The sequence below is a fragment of the Theropithecus gelada genome, chromosome 5 (assembly GCF_003255815.1).
Source record: "Theropithecus gelada isolate Dixy chromosome 5, Tgel_1.0, whole genome shotgun sequence".
Lineage (NCBI taxonomy): Eukaryota > Metazoa > Chordata > Mammalia > Primates > Cercopithecidae > Theropithecus > Theropithecus gelada.
The window spans coordinates 7,412,244-7,429,863 of NC_037672.1; the positions used below are offsets into that span (position 1 = coordinate 7,412,244).

Consider the following 17,620-nt stretch of genomic DNA (forward strand, 5'->3'; position numbering starts at 1 on the left):
GGTAGGTCATCGCCTGTCTTCCTCTACTGGGCAGTCAGCTCCGTGGAGGCAGAGGAGTAGATTAGCCTGCTACCCCCACACCTGGACCTGAGCACATGGGGGTGGGATTCAGTGACAGAGAGAAGGCTTGACACCCCCAAAAGACCTACCACAAGGAGGGAAGCTGCACAGCTGGGACCCTGGAAATCAGGCCCAAGTTCACCCCGAATTCCAGCAAGACATAAGCCCTTGGTGCTCAGGTAGCCGTGGCCAGCAGAGGACTCACTGGCCAGCTGCCAAAGTCTTGCTTTGCACCAAGGCGTGGACCGGACCCTGCAGAGGGGTGGCATGACATCAGATGGGACTTCTACTCACATTGGGCACAAAGCCGGGCATCAATGCCTTCTCGAACACCGCGTCCCAGTTCATGTCGGCCAAGTAGGGCACGCTCTGAATGTCACGAAGGCTGGACAGGCGGCTCTCAGGGTCCTTGGTCAGGAGCTGCAGTCAGAGGACAAATGGGCTTCCGTGAACTGGACATCCCTCAAGGGTAGCGGGACTCTGAAGGATGGGGTCTCATGGCAATTAATGTGCTTCTGCTCTTCATACCCTAGTGATGTCGTGCCCTGTCTGGGGCACTGTTGTTGGAAGCGCCATCTGTACTCATCTCTTTATAGCCAGGGTGAAACTGAGAGGTCAGGCTGCTTCTGCGAGGTCACCCAGTGAGGGGCTGTTGGGGCAGGGACCAGACTTTCAGCCCCCGTGTTCCTTTCTGGGACTGGAGCCTGTAACAGGCGGCCTCTCTGATGTCTGCAGAAGCATCCAATTACAGATAGAAAGAATTAGTTGCCTCATACTAGGATTTCCAACTTGGTAACGGGAGGCACCAAGTTGTAATAAAATTTATCCCTGGACAGCTACGAGGTGACCTCTGTGACCTAATGAAGTGACCTCATTTGTAGCCAAGGGGACACTTTTTAGCTTCTCTTCTAATTGAGTTTCAGCTAATAAGGAGTGACGCAGGATAAGAACAGCCAAAGACTATGACCTGGCATCCCAGCGGGGCTCCCAACTTGCCAAAACCCTGCAGCTTATCTATTGAAAAAGCACAGGGGCCAAGAATGAAAATTCAGAGGCCTGGCCCTGGGACTGCCATTTAACAGCTGTGACCTTGGGCGAGCTGCTGTTACTTGCCTCACTGCCTCCCCTGAAAGCAGGGGAAATAATGGAGACTCCTCCACTTCCAGCTCATGGTAGGACGAGACCAAATGGGACTGGTAAGGACCTGGCACATACTTAGAAAGGGGCGGGCACAGCAGCGTCCACAGGTGGAGCTGGAAGTCAGAGCCCCCTGCCAGTTCACACACACCTGTCACTGCAGAAATCTCCCAGCTATGCCCATTGAGTGGCTGGAGTCACAGCCCACAGGGATAGCTAGCAGGGGTTGCATCTGCTGATCATGGCTGCCACTCTTTAGGGACTGTCCCAAAACAATGGGTGCCAACTTAAGCAGGTTCCACTTCAATGCCATCTGGAAGTTCACTGTTCAGGGTGGCTGTTCTGAAAACATGTTGATGCCCAGGCCCGAGGGCCAGATTCTGAGCCACTTGGGTGGGCTGGGAGGTGCAGGCATTGGTGGTACGTAAGGCTTCCACATGGTTCTAATGAGCAGTCAGGGTTAAGAGACACTGACTTATAAGAACCAAGTGATGGGATGTGAGGGCGACCTGGCTGTGACACCTGCCATGCCACTGATTTCCAGGGTTGATTTGGCTGATCTGGCTGGCTATGCAGGTGTGCCCTTGCTCTCTCATGGCTCCATGTGCGTCCCTCCGAAAGCTGTGCACTCGGTCAAAGAGGACGGCCATCCCCAACAGAGGAGTACCAGTCTTCGGTCAAGGGTATATGAGCAGCTGTGCTCCCCTGCTACAGCCTCCAAACAAGCTCTCAAGAACCAGGTGGCAGATTTCCTTTAAAGTAATTTAACTGATTAGTAATTCAACAAGCCATTATAGCCATGTAGGGATATTAAAAGCTGGGACCTGGAGTTAGGAGAGTTTGGATCAAAATCCTACTTCTGCCTTTTAATAGCTCTGTGGTACTGATTGAATGATTTTGCTTTCTTATGCCTTAGCTTTCTCATCTCTGGTACTGGGATAATGACACTCCCCCTGCTCACAGGGCTTGAAAGGGGTAAGGGAGAAGAGCAATCACACGGCCTAGAACACAGGACCCTCAACAGTGCTGGCTGCTGTTGTCATCATTGCTTTAAAAACAACTGGATGCCAACCTCATGCAAGACTCAGCTCCATGCATCATGGAGGATGTGAAGGGAGCCTTGAAGGCAGGGCACCAAGATCTCCTGCCCATGCTGGACTGGAGTGCACACCAGAACCACCTGGAGAGCTCATGGAGACACAGAGAGTGGGGCCCACCCCGGGCATCTGATTCAGGTCTGGGTGGAGCCTGAGGATGTGCATTTCTAATAGGCTCCCACGTGACGTTGATGCTGGCTGGTCCTAGGCCCATACCTTGAGAACCACTGCTTTATTCTAATAGCAACAGTTCCTGCAGAAAGTCAAGGAGATTCCTTCCTTCCTTCCTCCCTCCCTCCCTCCTTCCTCCCTCCCTCCTTCCTCTTTCCTCCTTCTCTCCTTCTCTTTCTCTCTTTCTTTCTTACTTTTTTTTTTTTCAGTTTCACCCTTGTTACCCAGGCTGAAATGCAATGGTGTGATCTGAGCTCACCACAACCTCTGCCTCCCATGTTCAAGTGATTGTCCTACCTCAGCCTCCCGAGTAGCTGGGATTATAGGGATGCACCACCATGTCTGACTAATTTTGTATTTTTAGTAGAGACGGGGTTTCTCCATGTTGGTCAGGCTGGTCTCGAACTCCTGACCTCAGGTGATCCACCCATCTTGGCCTCCCAAAGTGCTGGGATTACAGGCTTGAGCCACCACGCCCGGCTGAGATATCCAATTTCTTAAAGGTCATTGAGTGAAAAGACCATGTACAGCAGATTTTAAAAACCCACATGCAGGCCAGGCGTGGTGGCTCACGCCTGTAATCCCAGCACTTTGGGAGGCCGAGGCGGGTGGATCACAAGGTCAGAAGATCGAGACCATCTTGGCTAACATTGTGAAACCCCGTCTCCACTAAAAACACAAAAAATTAGCCGGGTGTGGTGGTGGGGGCCTGTGGACCCAGCTACTTAGGAGGCTGAGGCAGGAGAATGGCGTGAATATGGAAGGTGGAGCTTGCAGTGAGCTGAGATTGCACCACTGCACTCCAGTCTGGGCGACAGAGCAAGACTCCGTCAAAAAACAAACAAACAAACAAAAAACCCACATGCATTAAGTATTTCTGTTTATTAGGAGCTCGTAGCAGAGTGACAAGAGCTGTCACAGTCGCCACTGTCCTCCGAGGTGTGCTGATCTGCAAGCACCCCCATAACAGTGCTTATTCCAAGGCATTTGGCATTTGAGTGCAGCTGATTTGATCATTTCTACCCCTGGTATGCCATTTGTAGTCTCACCCCTTCGTTTGCTGATATGGCTGTTTCTACACTCACTGTAGCTCCCTGGTGGGGCAGGCTGGCAGCTGCCCCCTTACCTTCCTCAGCAGGGCCACCATCCCCTTGCACCATGTGGAGGAGTAGTGGACACGTTCCACCTTGAACATGTTGAGGATTTCATCGATGGGCGTGGCCGAGTGGATTTCGTACGGCCTCTGCAACCAAAGGACAACAGCCAGAATTAGAGAGAGGACCATCAGAAGGCACCTCCACACACTTTAAGACTGTGTGATTATGAGGGACGGTTTATTCTTCCTCTTCAAGTAAGAGTGGGTGCTTCTCTTTCATGGCAGAGCAGGTGGCCTGAACCCATGTGCCAACGGTAACCGGGCCCAGGGGCCAGTGCAGGACCCGGCAGGTGGGTGCTGCTCCTGTGGCCACAGGAGGTTAGGGGTGGCTCACCGAGGTCACACAGCCCATAAATGCCAGAGGCAGGACTCACTCTCAGCAGCTTAACACCAGAGTCCCTGCTCCAGTCACCGGCTTGGGGCACCCAGGGACATCTCCAGTCATAGCCCCCACTTGCTACTGGGCCTTGGCCGCCGCTTTCCCTCTCCTGGCTGAACTGGCCCATGGGGTGGGCAGGGCCGAGATGGCCAGTGTCTGGGTGTGGTTGGGCTGAGGGATGGGAGGACTCCAGCCTCGTCCCCTGCCTTCTCGCCTGCCCTCCCCTCCTCACGATGAGGACGTGTAAGCTCTGCTCTCCCCCAGTTTCTGAACTTGGTAGAAAATGAAGCCTCCTGACCATGTTTTCTCAACATTGCTGTGTGCAGTTTCTTGCTTCTAAGCCCCTCTCAAAGCTCGGGCAGACTTTCTTGACTGTGACCCTGGGGACAAGGTTTGGAGTGCTTCTGAGCAGCAGTGCACTCCCGGCCCCCGCTCCCCCTGCCCCGGCCCCCATGAATGTCTCTCCTGGGGCCTCTCCAGCTGAACCGCGCTCCAAGATGTTTTCAGGTTGGTATCATGGCCACATGTCCTGGGATTACAAAGCAACAATTTCCCTGGCATGTGTGGTGGTGCAACAAACTGATCCTGGAGAAATCTGAGCGATGAATCCACGATTAACCCATATGAAGTTGATTGCCATTAATATGTGTCAATACAATTATTGCTGTCTGTCTCCTCCACGAAGCTGTGGGCTGCTGAAAGGGGGAATTTGACCACGCTCATTTCTATGTTCTCAGGGCCCCAGTAGTGTCTGCCATCGAGCAAAGTCCCAGAGCACGGCGATGGCGACCGTCTCAGTCCCTCCGCAGGTGCTGAGCGAACACTAACCCTGAGTCAGACACCACACTGGGATTCCACTGCCACCTTGGTCCCTGGGTTTGGGGTTTCCAGGTACACACTGTAAAAAAGCAATCACTTGTACTGGCTGCACTTTGAGTTCTTGCTTCAGAAAAGTTCCAAGAAGAAGCCCAGCCCCGCAAACTGGTAGGATCCGGAGATGCCTGAGTTGGAAACTAACTCCCCTGATCACCATCCTGAAAACCCCACCCAGGGAGGAGCTGATTTCCTCTGCATGCGGCGTATGTAGAAGCATCATCTGCTTGCATCGACCTCACTGGCCACCCTCCCAGGTTGTGCTCATTGGACTGTCACCCACCACGTGATCAAGCCCACACATTGTGTGGGTAACACCGTGGCACTTAAGGCTCTGGCTCCAGCCTCATGGAAGCGCAATTCCCACAGGGCTGCTGCAGATAGAGGGCGCCAGCCCAAAGGGGCACGGGGTCCTGATCCCTGGAGGGCTACGGTTCCCTGGAGGGAAGGGACACCATTATCTTTACCAAACAGGGGGCCCTGGAGAAGACGCTGGCCCTGAGGGGTGTGCCTGTGCCCGCTCAGATGTGCACAGCCAGAAAGGAGCTTTTTTTTCTGACTTTTTAGCCTTCTCTCTTATCTGTGAATTGAACGAGGGCCTGTCCATTTCACCGTATCATAGGCAGAGCAAAACCAAAACCCGGGGGCTCTCTAGAAAGGCGAATTTACTGGATACACTAACATTTTAAAAATCTTTCTTCAATTTTTAAAAAATCCAATGGGAAGTGGTGACTTCTATGGATGAGCATTTTCTGCCCACCATTTGCGTGTGTGAGGCCCCTTCGCACTTCGCCAGAAACAACCACCATAGTTAGAATGATGAGAGCCGATCTCAACTGAAAATGCCCCTTCGAATCGTTATGAACTGGTGACTGTTAACACGACCATTTCACAGAAGACAAAACCGAGGCACTATGTCCTGGAGCTGGGCACCGAGGTGAAAGGCCAGGCAGTGTGAATGGCCAAGGCTCGCCTCTGATCACTGCTGTTACAAGGGAAATTGTGTCCCCCAAATTCATATGCTGAAGTCCTAGCCCCCAGGACCTCAGAATGTGACCTTATTTGGACATAGGCTCTTTATAGAAGTAATTCAATCGAGTCACTAGAGTCGGTCCTAATTCAACAAGACCTGAGTCCTTATAAAAGGGGGACTTTAAGGCACAGAAAGACGCACAGAGGAAAGACAATGTGAAGAAGACAGCCATCCACGAGCCAAGGAGAGAGGCCTGGAACAGGTCCTTCCCTCAGCCTCAGGAGGAACAAACCCTGCCAACCACTTCATCTCAGACTCCTGGCCTTCAAAACTGTGAGAGAATACTTTTTGTTTAAGCCACCCAGTGTGTGGATCTTAGTTACGGCCATCACAGGTAATGAACAGCAGCCCTCACCGTCCACACACAGAGCTCTCACTGGAGGTGGCTGACTTTGACTCTGCTCCTGTGATGAGCTGGTGCCCTCTGTACATGGCGCCTGGCATGAGTAGGACAGACATGGTCCCTCCCACACTGAGCTCACTGTCTTGGAGGGAGATGGGCAATAAAGAGTGGTCGGGGGTGGAATCAGTGCTGGGGAGGGAATCTATGGGGCTGCTGGGCACGTCTAGGGAAGGGGAGTTCTCTATAATCTCCACAGGGACAGGGGCAGGAGATCCAGAGCTCAGGGCCACCACTGGGAGATGAGCTGGGGCTGAGTTCAGTTTTGGACCTTTTTTTTTTTTTTGAGACAGAGTTTCACTCTTGTTGCCTAGGCTGGAGTGCAATGGTGCGATCTTGGCTCACTGCAACCTCCACCTCGGGTTCAAGAGATCCTCCTGCCTCAGCCTGCTAAGTAGCTGGGATTACAGGCGTGTGCCACCATGCCCCGCTAATTTTTTTAATTTTTAGGAGAGACCAGGTTTCACCATGTTGGCCAGGCTGGTCTCGAACTCCTCACCCCAGGTGATCTGCCCGCCTCAGCCTCCCAGAGTGCTGGGATTACAGACATGAGCCACTGCACCCGGCCATTTTGGACTATTTAGAATTGCTCCTTCCTGTCTTTTTGACCTTTCAATAAACAGTTCTGCCCAACACAGTCCCACCCCTACCCTGAAAACCCAGCTGCTGGAGGTGCAAAGACTCTGGACAACGATGCAGCACTTCGTCCCTCATTTCAAACGTCAGGAAACTGAGGCTGGCAGATGAAAAGAGACTTCCCCAATGTCCCCGATTCTCATCCCCTGGTCTTTCTGCAGTGCCACCAGAGACCGAGGATCCAAGCACCCAACCGGAACACCAGCCAGAAACAAATGTAAATGTTTTCCCATCATTTACATTTCATTCCCTATTTCCTTCTTGGTCACTTCAAGGTGCTCATCAATTCTGCTGTTCCACCGGACCTCCACGTGAGCTATTCTCTCTCTCTCTCTCTCTGTCTGTCTCTTTCTCCCTAATCTCTGTATTTCTCTCTCCTTCTAGAAGCAACCGGACCAATTACAAAAACAATGATGATAATAATAACTCTGATGCGCCAGGAAGCCAGTGCAGGACATACATTTAGAAATGAGTTTGGAACATCATGACTAAAACAAGTTCCACAGCTTTAGGCACCAGGTTCAGCCCTCATCTGTTTGGGCGGTTGTAGAGAAACGTAGGCTCTTTTACAAGAAGATTCACAAATATTAAGATCAATATCCTGTCTGCCGGTACTGATGCTGAGTTCTCACTCACTGGCCTTAGGATGTGTTGAGTCAGAACACCAGCTGGTAGTTACAAGGTAAAGTAATTCCATGTACTGCTGGTAAAAGCAATTTTAGCAGTGGGACACTGGATATACTTATTATCGAGTGCGGGTGTGTCTCTATTCCAGGAAACTCGGTTTCAAAAAACAAAATGCCAATTTACCAAAAAAAAAATAGAAGACAGAGGAAAAGAATTGCCGGATGTCTGTCATTTTAACTGTTAAAGTTGAGCTGGGCCTTGGAGACCATCTAATCCAATGTTTTTTTCCCCAAAATCTTTTTATTCAAAATCCCAAACACTGAACAGATGACAGTGAAGAACAGTTCCTTAGATAATTTAAACCTCCAAAGCCCGGAGAAACACTTTCCCTGCCTCTGGAACTGTCGGATCATCTCTGCAGGGTCCTAGAGTCTGGGAAACAGCTTGAAAACACTGAAAAATTCACAAATGGTCCTTCCTCCTCCTTTGAATGGAGATCACAGACTCCATTACCTCCCGGGCTTGTGACTCCTGGCACAGTTCTACTGGCCCCCTTGGTGAGGTTACACGGTCCTGTTTCTCCCGGTTCAGCCCACCCACCCCTTTCACAACCATCGGTACTCAGTGCTGCACTCTCACCTCTAGGGGGAGCTCTGGGTACCCTCCCTCGACTTGCTGGCCTCTCTGTACCTTCAACCTCTGTCCACCCATTCCTAAGGAGAAGTGCTGACTGGGGTCAAAGGCAAGGGTAACACCAGGTCAGGGAGTGAGTAAAGAGGGCAAAGTCCTCATGTCCCCATGGAGTGGGCACCAAGAAGCACAGAATGTGGATGGGAACCCATCTCTGCTCATGAAGCCCACAGGCCTTACATGCTAATGGTCAGCAAGCAGGTGTGATCCAGCCTCTGCTCTCGGTGCCTGTCTCTAGTGCTTGAAGGATGTTAAAGTGGGAAGCATGCAGGTTTTCCAGCAGGTTCTCCCAGGGTAGAAGTCCTAGGGAGATGTGAAAGGGGCGAGGGGTCCTTGAAAGTCCACTCCATGGGGGTGCAATGCAATGTGCTAATGGCCTTACACGCAGGATCCCACTTAGTCCTCCTGGTTGTTCTATGGCTGTGGTTCTCAATCAGGGACAACTGTCCCCCAGGGGATATCTGGCAATGTTTGGAGTCATTTTGGGTTGTCATAACTGGGTGGGGAGTTCTGCTGGCATCTGATGGGTGGAGGTCAGTGATATTGCTGAACATCCTAACAATGCACAGGACAGCCCCGCACCACAAAGAATGATCTGGCCTCAAATGTCCATAGTGCCGAGGTGGAGAAACCTGTGCCATGTACTACTATTCTCCCCATTTTATAGATAAGAAACAGGCTCACTGAAGATCACTGAGAGTCTAGGTGGCAAAGTCAGGATTTGAACCCAGACACATATGATTCTATGTATAATATGACCACGGTGCTGTCACTTCCCTGCTTAGGTACCATGGATAGTACCACACTACCTACACAGTAAAGCCAAATGCCTCCAGCTGGCCGCAGGTCCTTTACAGACGTCTCCTCACTATCCTTCTGACCAGTGGGTAGGCCAAAATGTTTGTCGAATCAGCCCTAGCTTCCACTTCTCTATCTGAGCTCACACTATTCCTTCCAACCATTCATATGTGACCAAACTTCAATGTCTCCTCCCTCTGAAATTCTCCCCTGCTCCTCTAAACCTAGGTCAGCAGAACTTCACCTGCATCTACCAGTCTTGTGGAATCATTGCTGTGTGTGTATTTACTTACTTGCATAATAATCAGCATGTCTCCTATGTGCCAGACACCGCCTATGCCCTGACCACATTTTCTCATGTAATCTCACACTGATCCTGCAGGTGGGCCTGATAAACCTTCTTTTATAAATGAGGAAGTCAGGGATCAGATGAGGTAAGTGACTTAGCCCAAATCACAGCACCAAGAAGCACAGAGTGTGGATGGGAACCCATCTCTGCTCATGAAGCCCATTGGCCTTACTTGCTAATGGTCAGTAAGCAGGTGTGATCCAGCCTCTGCTCTCAGTGCCTGCCTCTAGTGCTTGAAAGACGCTAAATTGGGAAGGACACAGGCTTTCCAGCAGGTCCTTCCAGGGTAGAAGTCCTAGGGGGATGTTTCCTGAGTGCCAGCCATTCATCAGTCAAGGAGCTGGGTAACTAACATAATCAAAATCATTTAATTCTCAAAGCAATCCTATTGGGTAGATATAGTTACTAATTTCTTCTTGTTAACACAAAAGGATTCTGAATATTCGGTCTGTTTAAAAGAGTTGCTTAGGATCCCAGATGGGGTACCTGGTTAGAGCCAGGGTTTGAACCTGTGAGATTCCCTTAAGATTATTTTTCTCTATTATAAGGAAGCAGCTTTTGACTGAGTTAAGGGGAAAAAAATTTCTAGCCATTAGAGCTGTCCAAGAGTGAAAAAGATTCTTTCTGGCAGTACCGGCGCCCCCTGGATCCTGAGGATAATCAATGGACAGATGGGTGCTCACCTGTCGGAGAGACTTTGAGGTTTGTTGGGACAATGGCTGGCTAAAGATCTGTCCATCTCTTCTCTGTAGATATGGTCAGGGGAAGGGAGATCTCCTCATATCTCTTTCCATAGTGTTCTCTGCAGAGGCAGTAGTCAGAATGCCAGGGTGACTAGGGCACCAAAAGGAATTCTGACGAGTGGCACCTACTTGGGCCTTTTTCTTTCACTCAGCAGGCCTGCCAGGGTAAGAGCTAAGATTCTAGTTTGGCTCAGAGAGAAGCTGGATCCTACTTATGTCTCCTGTCCAGCCTACAAGCTCCAACCAAAAGCACAGGGTTCTCCGCATCAGTGATTCCCAGCGTTTTTGGCACCAGGGACTGGTTTTGTGGAAGACAGTTTTTCCACGGACTAGGGTTGGGGGGATGGTTTCAGGATGATCCAAGTGCATAACATTTATTGTACGCTTTATTTCTATCATTATTATATTGTAATATATAATGAAATAATGATACAACTCAACATAATGTAGAATCCGTGGGAGCCCTGAGCTTGTTTTCCTACAACTAGGCAGTCGCATCTGGGGGTGATGGGAGACAGTGACAGATCATCAGGCATTAGATTCTCATAAGGAGCACGCACCCTAGATCTCTCGCAGGTGCAGTTCACAAGAGAGTTTGTGCTCCTATGAGAGTCTAATGCCACCGCTGACCAGACAGGAGGTGGAGCTCAGGTGGTGATGTGAGTGACGGGGAGTGGCTCTAAATACAGATGAAGCTTCCCTGGCTCACCTGCTATTCACCTTCACTCCCTGCTTTGCTGTGCGGCCAGTTCCTAATAGGTCACAGACCGGTACCCAGCCCCCGGGGTTGGAGAACCCTGCTCTGCACCGTGGTCTCAAACCTGCCAGTGGGACTTGGCCCCTCTGCTGTCCATAAAGAGTGCTTGGCTCCTTGTGAGGAGAAACAGCTGTTTTCCTGGATCCCTGGCCAACAAGCCATAGTACCAGTTTTCCACCCATTATTTTCAATGCGTTCCAACTTTAAGATCCTAGAACAATACTGGGAATTCCCACTATGACCTTTTTATTTGAGACAGAGTCTTGCTCTGTCACACCCAGGCTGGAGTGCAGTGGTGCGATCTTGGCTCACTGCAACCTCCACCTCCCGGGTTCAAGCGATTCTCCTGCCTTAGCCTCCCAAGTAGCTGCAATTACAGGCACTCGCCACCATGCCAGGCTAATTTTTTTTGTATTTTTAATAGAGGCGGGGTTTCACCATCTTGGCAAGACTAGTCTCGAACTCTGACCTCAGGTGATTGCCCTCCTCGGCCTCCCAAAGTGCTGGGATTACAGATGTGAGCCACCGCACCTGGCCTCCACTGTGACTTTCTTTCCTCTTTTGGACGTAAGGAGCTTCCTGGATCCTACCCAAGGATATTGTCACTGACATGACTGAGCAATTGCAAGAGTTGGGGGTAACTCCTAAATTTACATCGTCCATGGATAAATGAGTGTTTTTCAGCACAGCTTTTTGACTAAATCAACTGTTTCCAGTATGAAAAACAGAGAATAAATTATTTGCATAAACCTGTTGTCTTTTGGGTCAAAGAAGAAGCCAGTCAGGAATATCTGGGAGAAAGATTTACAGTAGTACATAACAGGTGGTGTTCTTTCATTCCATTACTTTGTCGCCATGCCAAAGGCCTGGATCCCCCATCATTTGCTTCTTCCTCTTCCAAGAAGCATCATCCTTGAAAAGAGCATCTGGATCTTTAAGCAGAAAACTCAGAAGAATTAAAAAATAAAATAGTTTATTTGTGAATCAGCAGGGACCACTCCATCCTTGGGGCTTTTTGCCAAGCTATCATCTTTGATTGCACAGACCCATGAGGAATGACTGCGAATATCCTTTCTGTTGGCAGGAGGCCAGTCACGTTTAGGGCAACTGCTCGCCAAGGTCATTGCTGTGATTGATTACATGAGATTAACAGCCTCTGGCGGATGCCTCTGTGCTCTGGTTCCACCCTCATATTCCTCCTCTGAGCATATATATCAAAGGAAACAGCTGACAAGAAATGAACCAAGCAGGAACACCACACAGGCACCCGTCTTACACAGCCCCGCAGCAGCTCACAGGTAAACCTGTGGGACATTAATTCTTTTCATTCAGTGAACAAGCTCATATTTTCTTTGCATTCTAAGAATGCAATGTATAGTAATTATGTTTTTGAGGAATTTAGGGGAAATAATTGAGATCAAGAGCAGAAAATTGTTGCTGGACTACGGGGTGATAAATAATACTTACTTGCACTCGCAGTGTTCATGGTGTACAAACTGCTTTCATCACTCATTCATTCATTCATTCAACAGACATTCATTCAACACCCATTATAACCATGCAATGGGACACCCACAATGAATAAGACACCACCATGCCCTCAAGGAAGGAACCTTCTATGTGCATGAATATGCATGTATGCAAATGACTGAAACAACATTAAAATTGTAGTTGGTGGGAGAATCTCGCTCTTTGCCTCTGTCAGCTCTGTGCTGGGCACTGGTGCTGTGGAGACGAGTCTCAGGCAAACCATGTCTCCCACAGTCCAGGAATCCAAGAATCCTAAAACTCCAGCTCCGCTAAATAGACAGAAAGGATATTATGATTCCCATTGTACCAATGAGGAAACCATGGTCCTGAGACATGGTGAAGTGACATCCTTTTCAAATGATACTTGTGCAAACAAATAACACCTCAAAATTAATTTTAGTCAAAATACTTTCTTTTTTTGAGACAGGGCCTCATTCTGTCACCAAGGCTAGAGTGCAGTGGTGCCATCATGGCTCACTGCAGCCTTGACCTCCCAGGCTCAGGTGATCCTCCTGCCTCAGCCTCCCAAGTAGCTGAGACTACAGGCGAGTGCCACCATGCTCGGTTATTTTTTTTAAAATTATTATTATTTGTAGAGATGGAATCTCCCTATGTTTGCCGGGCTGGTCTCAAATTCCTGGGCTCAAGCAATCCTCCCACCTCAGCCTCCCAAAGTGCTGGGATTACAGTGCTGAGCCACTGCGTCCAGCCTAGACATAATACTTTCTGCTCAAATAAAAGTATGTGTTATTACCGCCGCCAAATAGTCCCATTAATCATCTTCAGCTAGTAAATTTAAATGCAATAAAATACAAATACATACTGAATGTCCCATTTTTATAGGACACTGAGTTACATATTCAGGGAAGATGTAAAACAAACAAAGAGAAAAAAGAAGCATAGTCTTCACCCTTCAAGATTTTCCAATCAGCTAGAAAATCAGACATGGAGACCTTGTGTTGTGGGTTCAAAGGGGACAGTGTTTGAAACGACGAGGCCAAGGCGCTTTGATGTTTGACCTGTCACTGATCCGCTGTGGGCCTTTGTGTAAGACCCTCCCCCTCTGGATGCCTCTTTCCCATCTGTACAATGAGGGGGTTGGACCAGAAGCTCAGGGCATTCATAGGCGGCACACAGGCATCAGGACTGAAACCTGGGGGGGCAGTGACTCTTCCACCAGTTCTCCTTCCTGCACTGCATGCCCTGTCAACTCCACCTGCCCAGGAACAACTTGAGCCCCCACTGCATAGCCCCTGGTGTGCACCGCACAGGCGCCTGTCTTACCCAGCCCCGCAGCAGCTCATAGGCTGTGATGCCCAGGGACCACCAGTCGACAGGGTACGAGTATCCGGGGCCTCCGTCCATGTACACCTGGAATACTTCTGGGGCTGTCAACGAGAGGACAAACAGAACATCATTGTGTATCCCCAGTTTATGACCACCACCCCTTAGAGAGGGGGCAAAGAGAGAAATCGAGCTTCTTTTTTTTTTTTTGGAGACAGAGTTTTACTCTGCCGCCCAGGCTGGAATGCAGTGGCGCGATCTCAGCTCACTGCAACCTCTACCTCCCGAGTTCAAGTGATTCTCCTTCCTCAGCCTCCCGAGTAGCTGAGATTACGGGCACCTGCCACCACGCCTGGCTAATTTTGAGATTTTTAGTAGGGATGAGGTTTCACCATGTTGGCCAGGCTGGTCTCGAACTCTTGACCTCAGGTGATCCACCCACCTTAGCCTCCCAAAGTGCTGGGATTACAGGCGTGAGTCACCGCATCCGGCCAGAAATCTAGCTTTTTTGGACAGTAAAACCTGTACTTTTTTCACTATGCCACATGGTTTGCACCCTCAGTAAGCCATGAACTGCCTGAGAACAAGTTACAGGCATCACCAGAGGCTCTGGAGTGACACTGCTGGGTGGAATGCAGATGGGACGCCCTGAGGGGGCACGGAAGGGCTTGGTGAAAGTGAAGACATGTCCCTGGAGGGGGTGGACTGGTGGAGCATATTCACTGGGAGAACTGGTGGGGTAAACCCAGAGTGAAGAAGAGGAACAGAGCCCCCAAGGGGCTGAGAACCTTGATAAATGAACACTTAGAGCTCTCTGTGCCTGGGGCCTATCTCAGGGACAACTCTGTTTTAGCATAGGTGGCATCTAACATGAAATACCCACAATGGGTAAATCCACAAGACAGAAAGCGGATTGGAGGTTGCTAGGGGCCGTGGGTGGTGAGGGGAAGGTGGGAGCACCTGCTTCATGGGTACTGCTTTTCCTTTGGGGGTGAAAACAAATGGGTTGGAACAAGAAAGAGGTGGTGGTCATATAACACTGTGAATGTACTAAATGCTACTGAGTTTTTCACTTTAAAATAGCTAATTTTATCTTATGTGAATTTCATCTCAATAGAAAAAATACAGTGAAGGCGATGGAGGCCCAAGAGTGGTGGACCCTTATTCTTCAGGGTACTGCATTTGTCCTGGGGTCCTTGTCCCTGATCACTCTCCAAGGGGCTGAGTGGTGGGTTGATCTCAGGGCCTCACCCCCACCTCACTAGGCCAGGAGTGCATTGTAGGGTCTAATTGTCTATGTGGGCTTCCAGGAACATTTTGTGAACTGTTGATTATTTCTAGTAAATTAATTTGCAGACATAATTCCATTTTACAGTTGTCAGAGCAGCCGAAATCTGCCCCGGGAGCCACAACCTGTTGTGATTAAAGCTGTCTCAACTCAGTTTCTAGATGGGTATTCACTGGGCATGGAAAGAAGATCCAGGATGAGTTGACCTGGGGGTGCTGGCTGGGCAGCTTCACACTTGAATCTGACCAGCAGCCACTTTCTAGCTGCCCCCTGGTGATATTCTCCATTTGGTTCACATTTTCTAAATGTACTTTCACCCATGGGCTCTCCTCTTCTCTTCACAACAGCCTCTGGGGACATGTTTAAGGGGAGGTTCAGAGAGGGCCAGCAGTATGAAGAGGTCACACAGTCAGGAAATGCGAAGCTGAGATGCACACGTTACAGGTCTGCTGAATTCCTGTTTGAAGTAAGACTCGTCTCAACATTTCGTTCGGTACAAACTACATACTTAGTGCCATATGGTAGAATGGTGCCACATGGTAGAATGGTGCAACTGGGAATTCGAGAACATGCCCCTTAGATTATTTGCCCCTTAAAAAGGAACTGATATCGTGCCCTGGGAAACAGGAAGACTGCCGGTGCTGCTGGAGTTACTTGTTAGTAATAAGCTACGTACCTTCTCTTTGCCTCAGTTGTGTAGAATGTAGATAATAATAATGGTTTATTCATCGGGCTGTTGTGAGGATTAAGTAGATTAAATAAGATAATCTATACCAAGAGTTTAGCAGGATGCCTGGCCCGTAGTGAGTGCTCCATGAACATTAGGCATTACTAACAGTCGAATCATCACTCCAACCTCCGCTTCCTCTGCCATGCCTCCCCATCGTCCATAGTTACCCAAACCGGAAATCTGGGAACCCTCCTAAATGCCATCCTCCTCAGCCTCATGAACGATCAGTCTCCAAATTCTGTGTGTTTTGTATTTTCAGCATCTTTTTGTCTGCCTCTTCCTGTCGGTTATAGATCATCCTGTCTCCAAAGTCAGTGATCACACTTGTTCATTAAGCATTGGATGAGTGAATATTGAATGCTTTCCTAGGACATGCTGGGCACTGTGCTGTGTTATTCTGAATCCCACCTGGATCCTACCACTGAGCCTGAAGCTGAGCTTGAGCCTACAGGGACTTCCTTCCCTGCACCGTTGTGTGTGCCTGTTCCTGTTCTCAGTCCTGAGGGCTAGAGAGAGAAGGAGTCCCGTCATGCTTGTCTGTGCGTTCCCAGGGCCTTGACAGCTGCTGGCCCAGCCCACAAGCTCCAAGAGCGCAGGGTGCACCCAGCAGTGCAGAATGGCTGTGTGTGCTGAGATGTTCCCCATCAATCCTTGTCACGCCTGGCAGCCCCAAGTCCGTTCAGAACTCAGGATAGGAGCAGCAGCAGAGTGATCCTGTCCTGGCTGTCATAACCAGTCAAGCGACAGATGTCTGCAGTCCTAGAGAGGGTAACATTCCCTCCCCCTGCCCCACATACACACTTGGAGCTGATGATAGAACACAACAATACTGATGTCATAATCCCTGTGTCACCAGAATGATGTCACTGGCTGCTCAGAATCCCAGCACTTAGACGTGAGAGAACTACACAGGTTTAGAGCTGGAAGGACAGGTGTGAGCCACATATCTGAACAACAGCAACCGTGATTTACCGGGTGCCATGTTAAGGATTATATGTGTATTACCTCTTTAATTCTTCCCCAGCCACCCAACAGGATAAACGCTACGATGATCTTCATTTTTCTGATGAGGAGGCAGAGGCATTTGGAGGTGTAGTGGGCCGAATCATTGCCCGCTAAAAGCTATGTTCAAGTCCTAACTCCTGGGACCTGTGAATAGGGCCATATTTGAAAATAAGGTCTTTGTAAATGTAATCAAGTATCTCAAGATAAAATCATCCTGGATTTAGATTGGACCTTAACTCCAACGACTGATGTCTTTATAAGAGAAAGGAAAGACCTGAGACACAGAGAAGATGGCCATGTGAAGACAAAGGCAGATTGGAGCGATGCGGCCACAAGCCAAGGAAGGCCTGGAGCTCCTGGAAGCTGAAAGAGGCAGAAGAATCCTCCCGTGGGGTCTTCCGAGGGGCACATGGCCCTGCTGGCCCCTTGATATTGGACTTTCAGCCTCCACAACTGTGGGAAAATGAACTTCTATTGTTTCAGGCCACTCAGTTGGTAGTAATTTGTTTCGCAGCCACAAGAAATGAATACAAGGGGTAAGGAACTTGCCAAGGTCACCCAGCTAGCATAGCAGAGCTGGGATTAGCACCTCTTGGTTTTCTGACTTCAGGGTCCTTTCCCCTGTTCTGGGTAACTGACAGGAGTAATTGAGTTACCTGGGGATTGGTGCCCTGGTATACCCTTCCACCCTCCTTCCTTCCCTCCCAGGGCCTAGTGCTTAGCCGAGTATACAGAAGGCACTTAATAAATGTGTGGACTGGCTCTTTCACCCTGATGCCATAGGGCTTGTCTGGCTCACTGATGTCTGCATCAGAGGTGGAAACAGCTCACAGCATCTCGAGATGTCAGCATCGCAGGGCCGAAGGGTCCCTTGAAA

At 49.5% G+C, this 17,620-nt stretch overlaps 1 protein-coding gene across 3 annotated transcripts in view; it reads right to left on the reverse strand.

The window, feature by feature from the left end:
* The window catches only part of STK32B (serine/threonine kinase 32B), a 440,152-nt gene that overhangs the window by 51,648 nt on the left and 370,884 nt on the right, over nucleotides 1–17,620 (reverse strand). For all 3 annotated transcript variants that reach the window (XM_025385064.1, XM_025385063.1, XM_025385065.1), the window contains 3 exons: nucleotides 13,721–13,824; nucleotides 3,592–3,708; nucleotides 355–480 (listed from right to left, as the gene is read on the reverse strand). In XM_025385064.1, coding sequence (XP_025240849.1) covers nucleotides 355–480; nucleotides 3,592–3,708; nucleotides 13,721–13,824 — 347 coding nt within the window. The remainder of the gene's footprint in view (nucleotides 1–354; nucleotides 481–3,591; nucleotides 3,709–13,720; nucleotides 13,825–17,620) is intronic.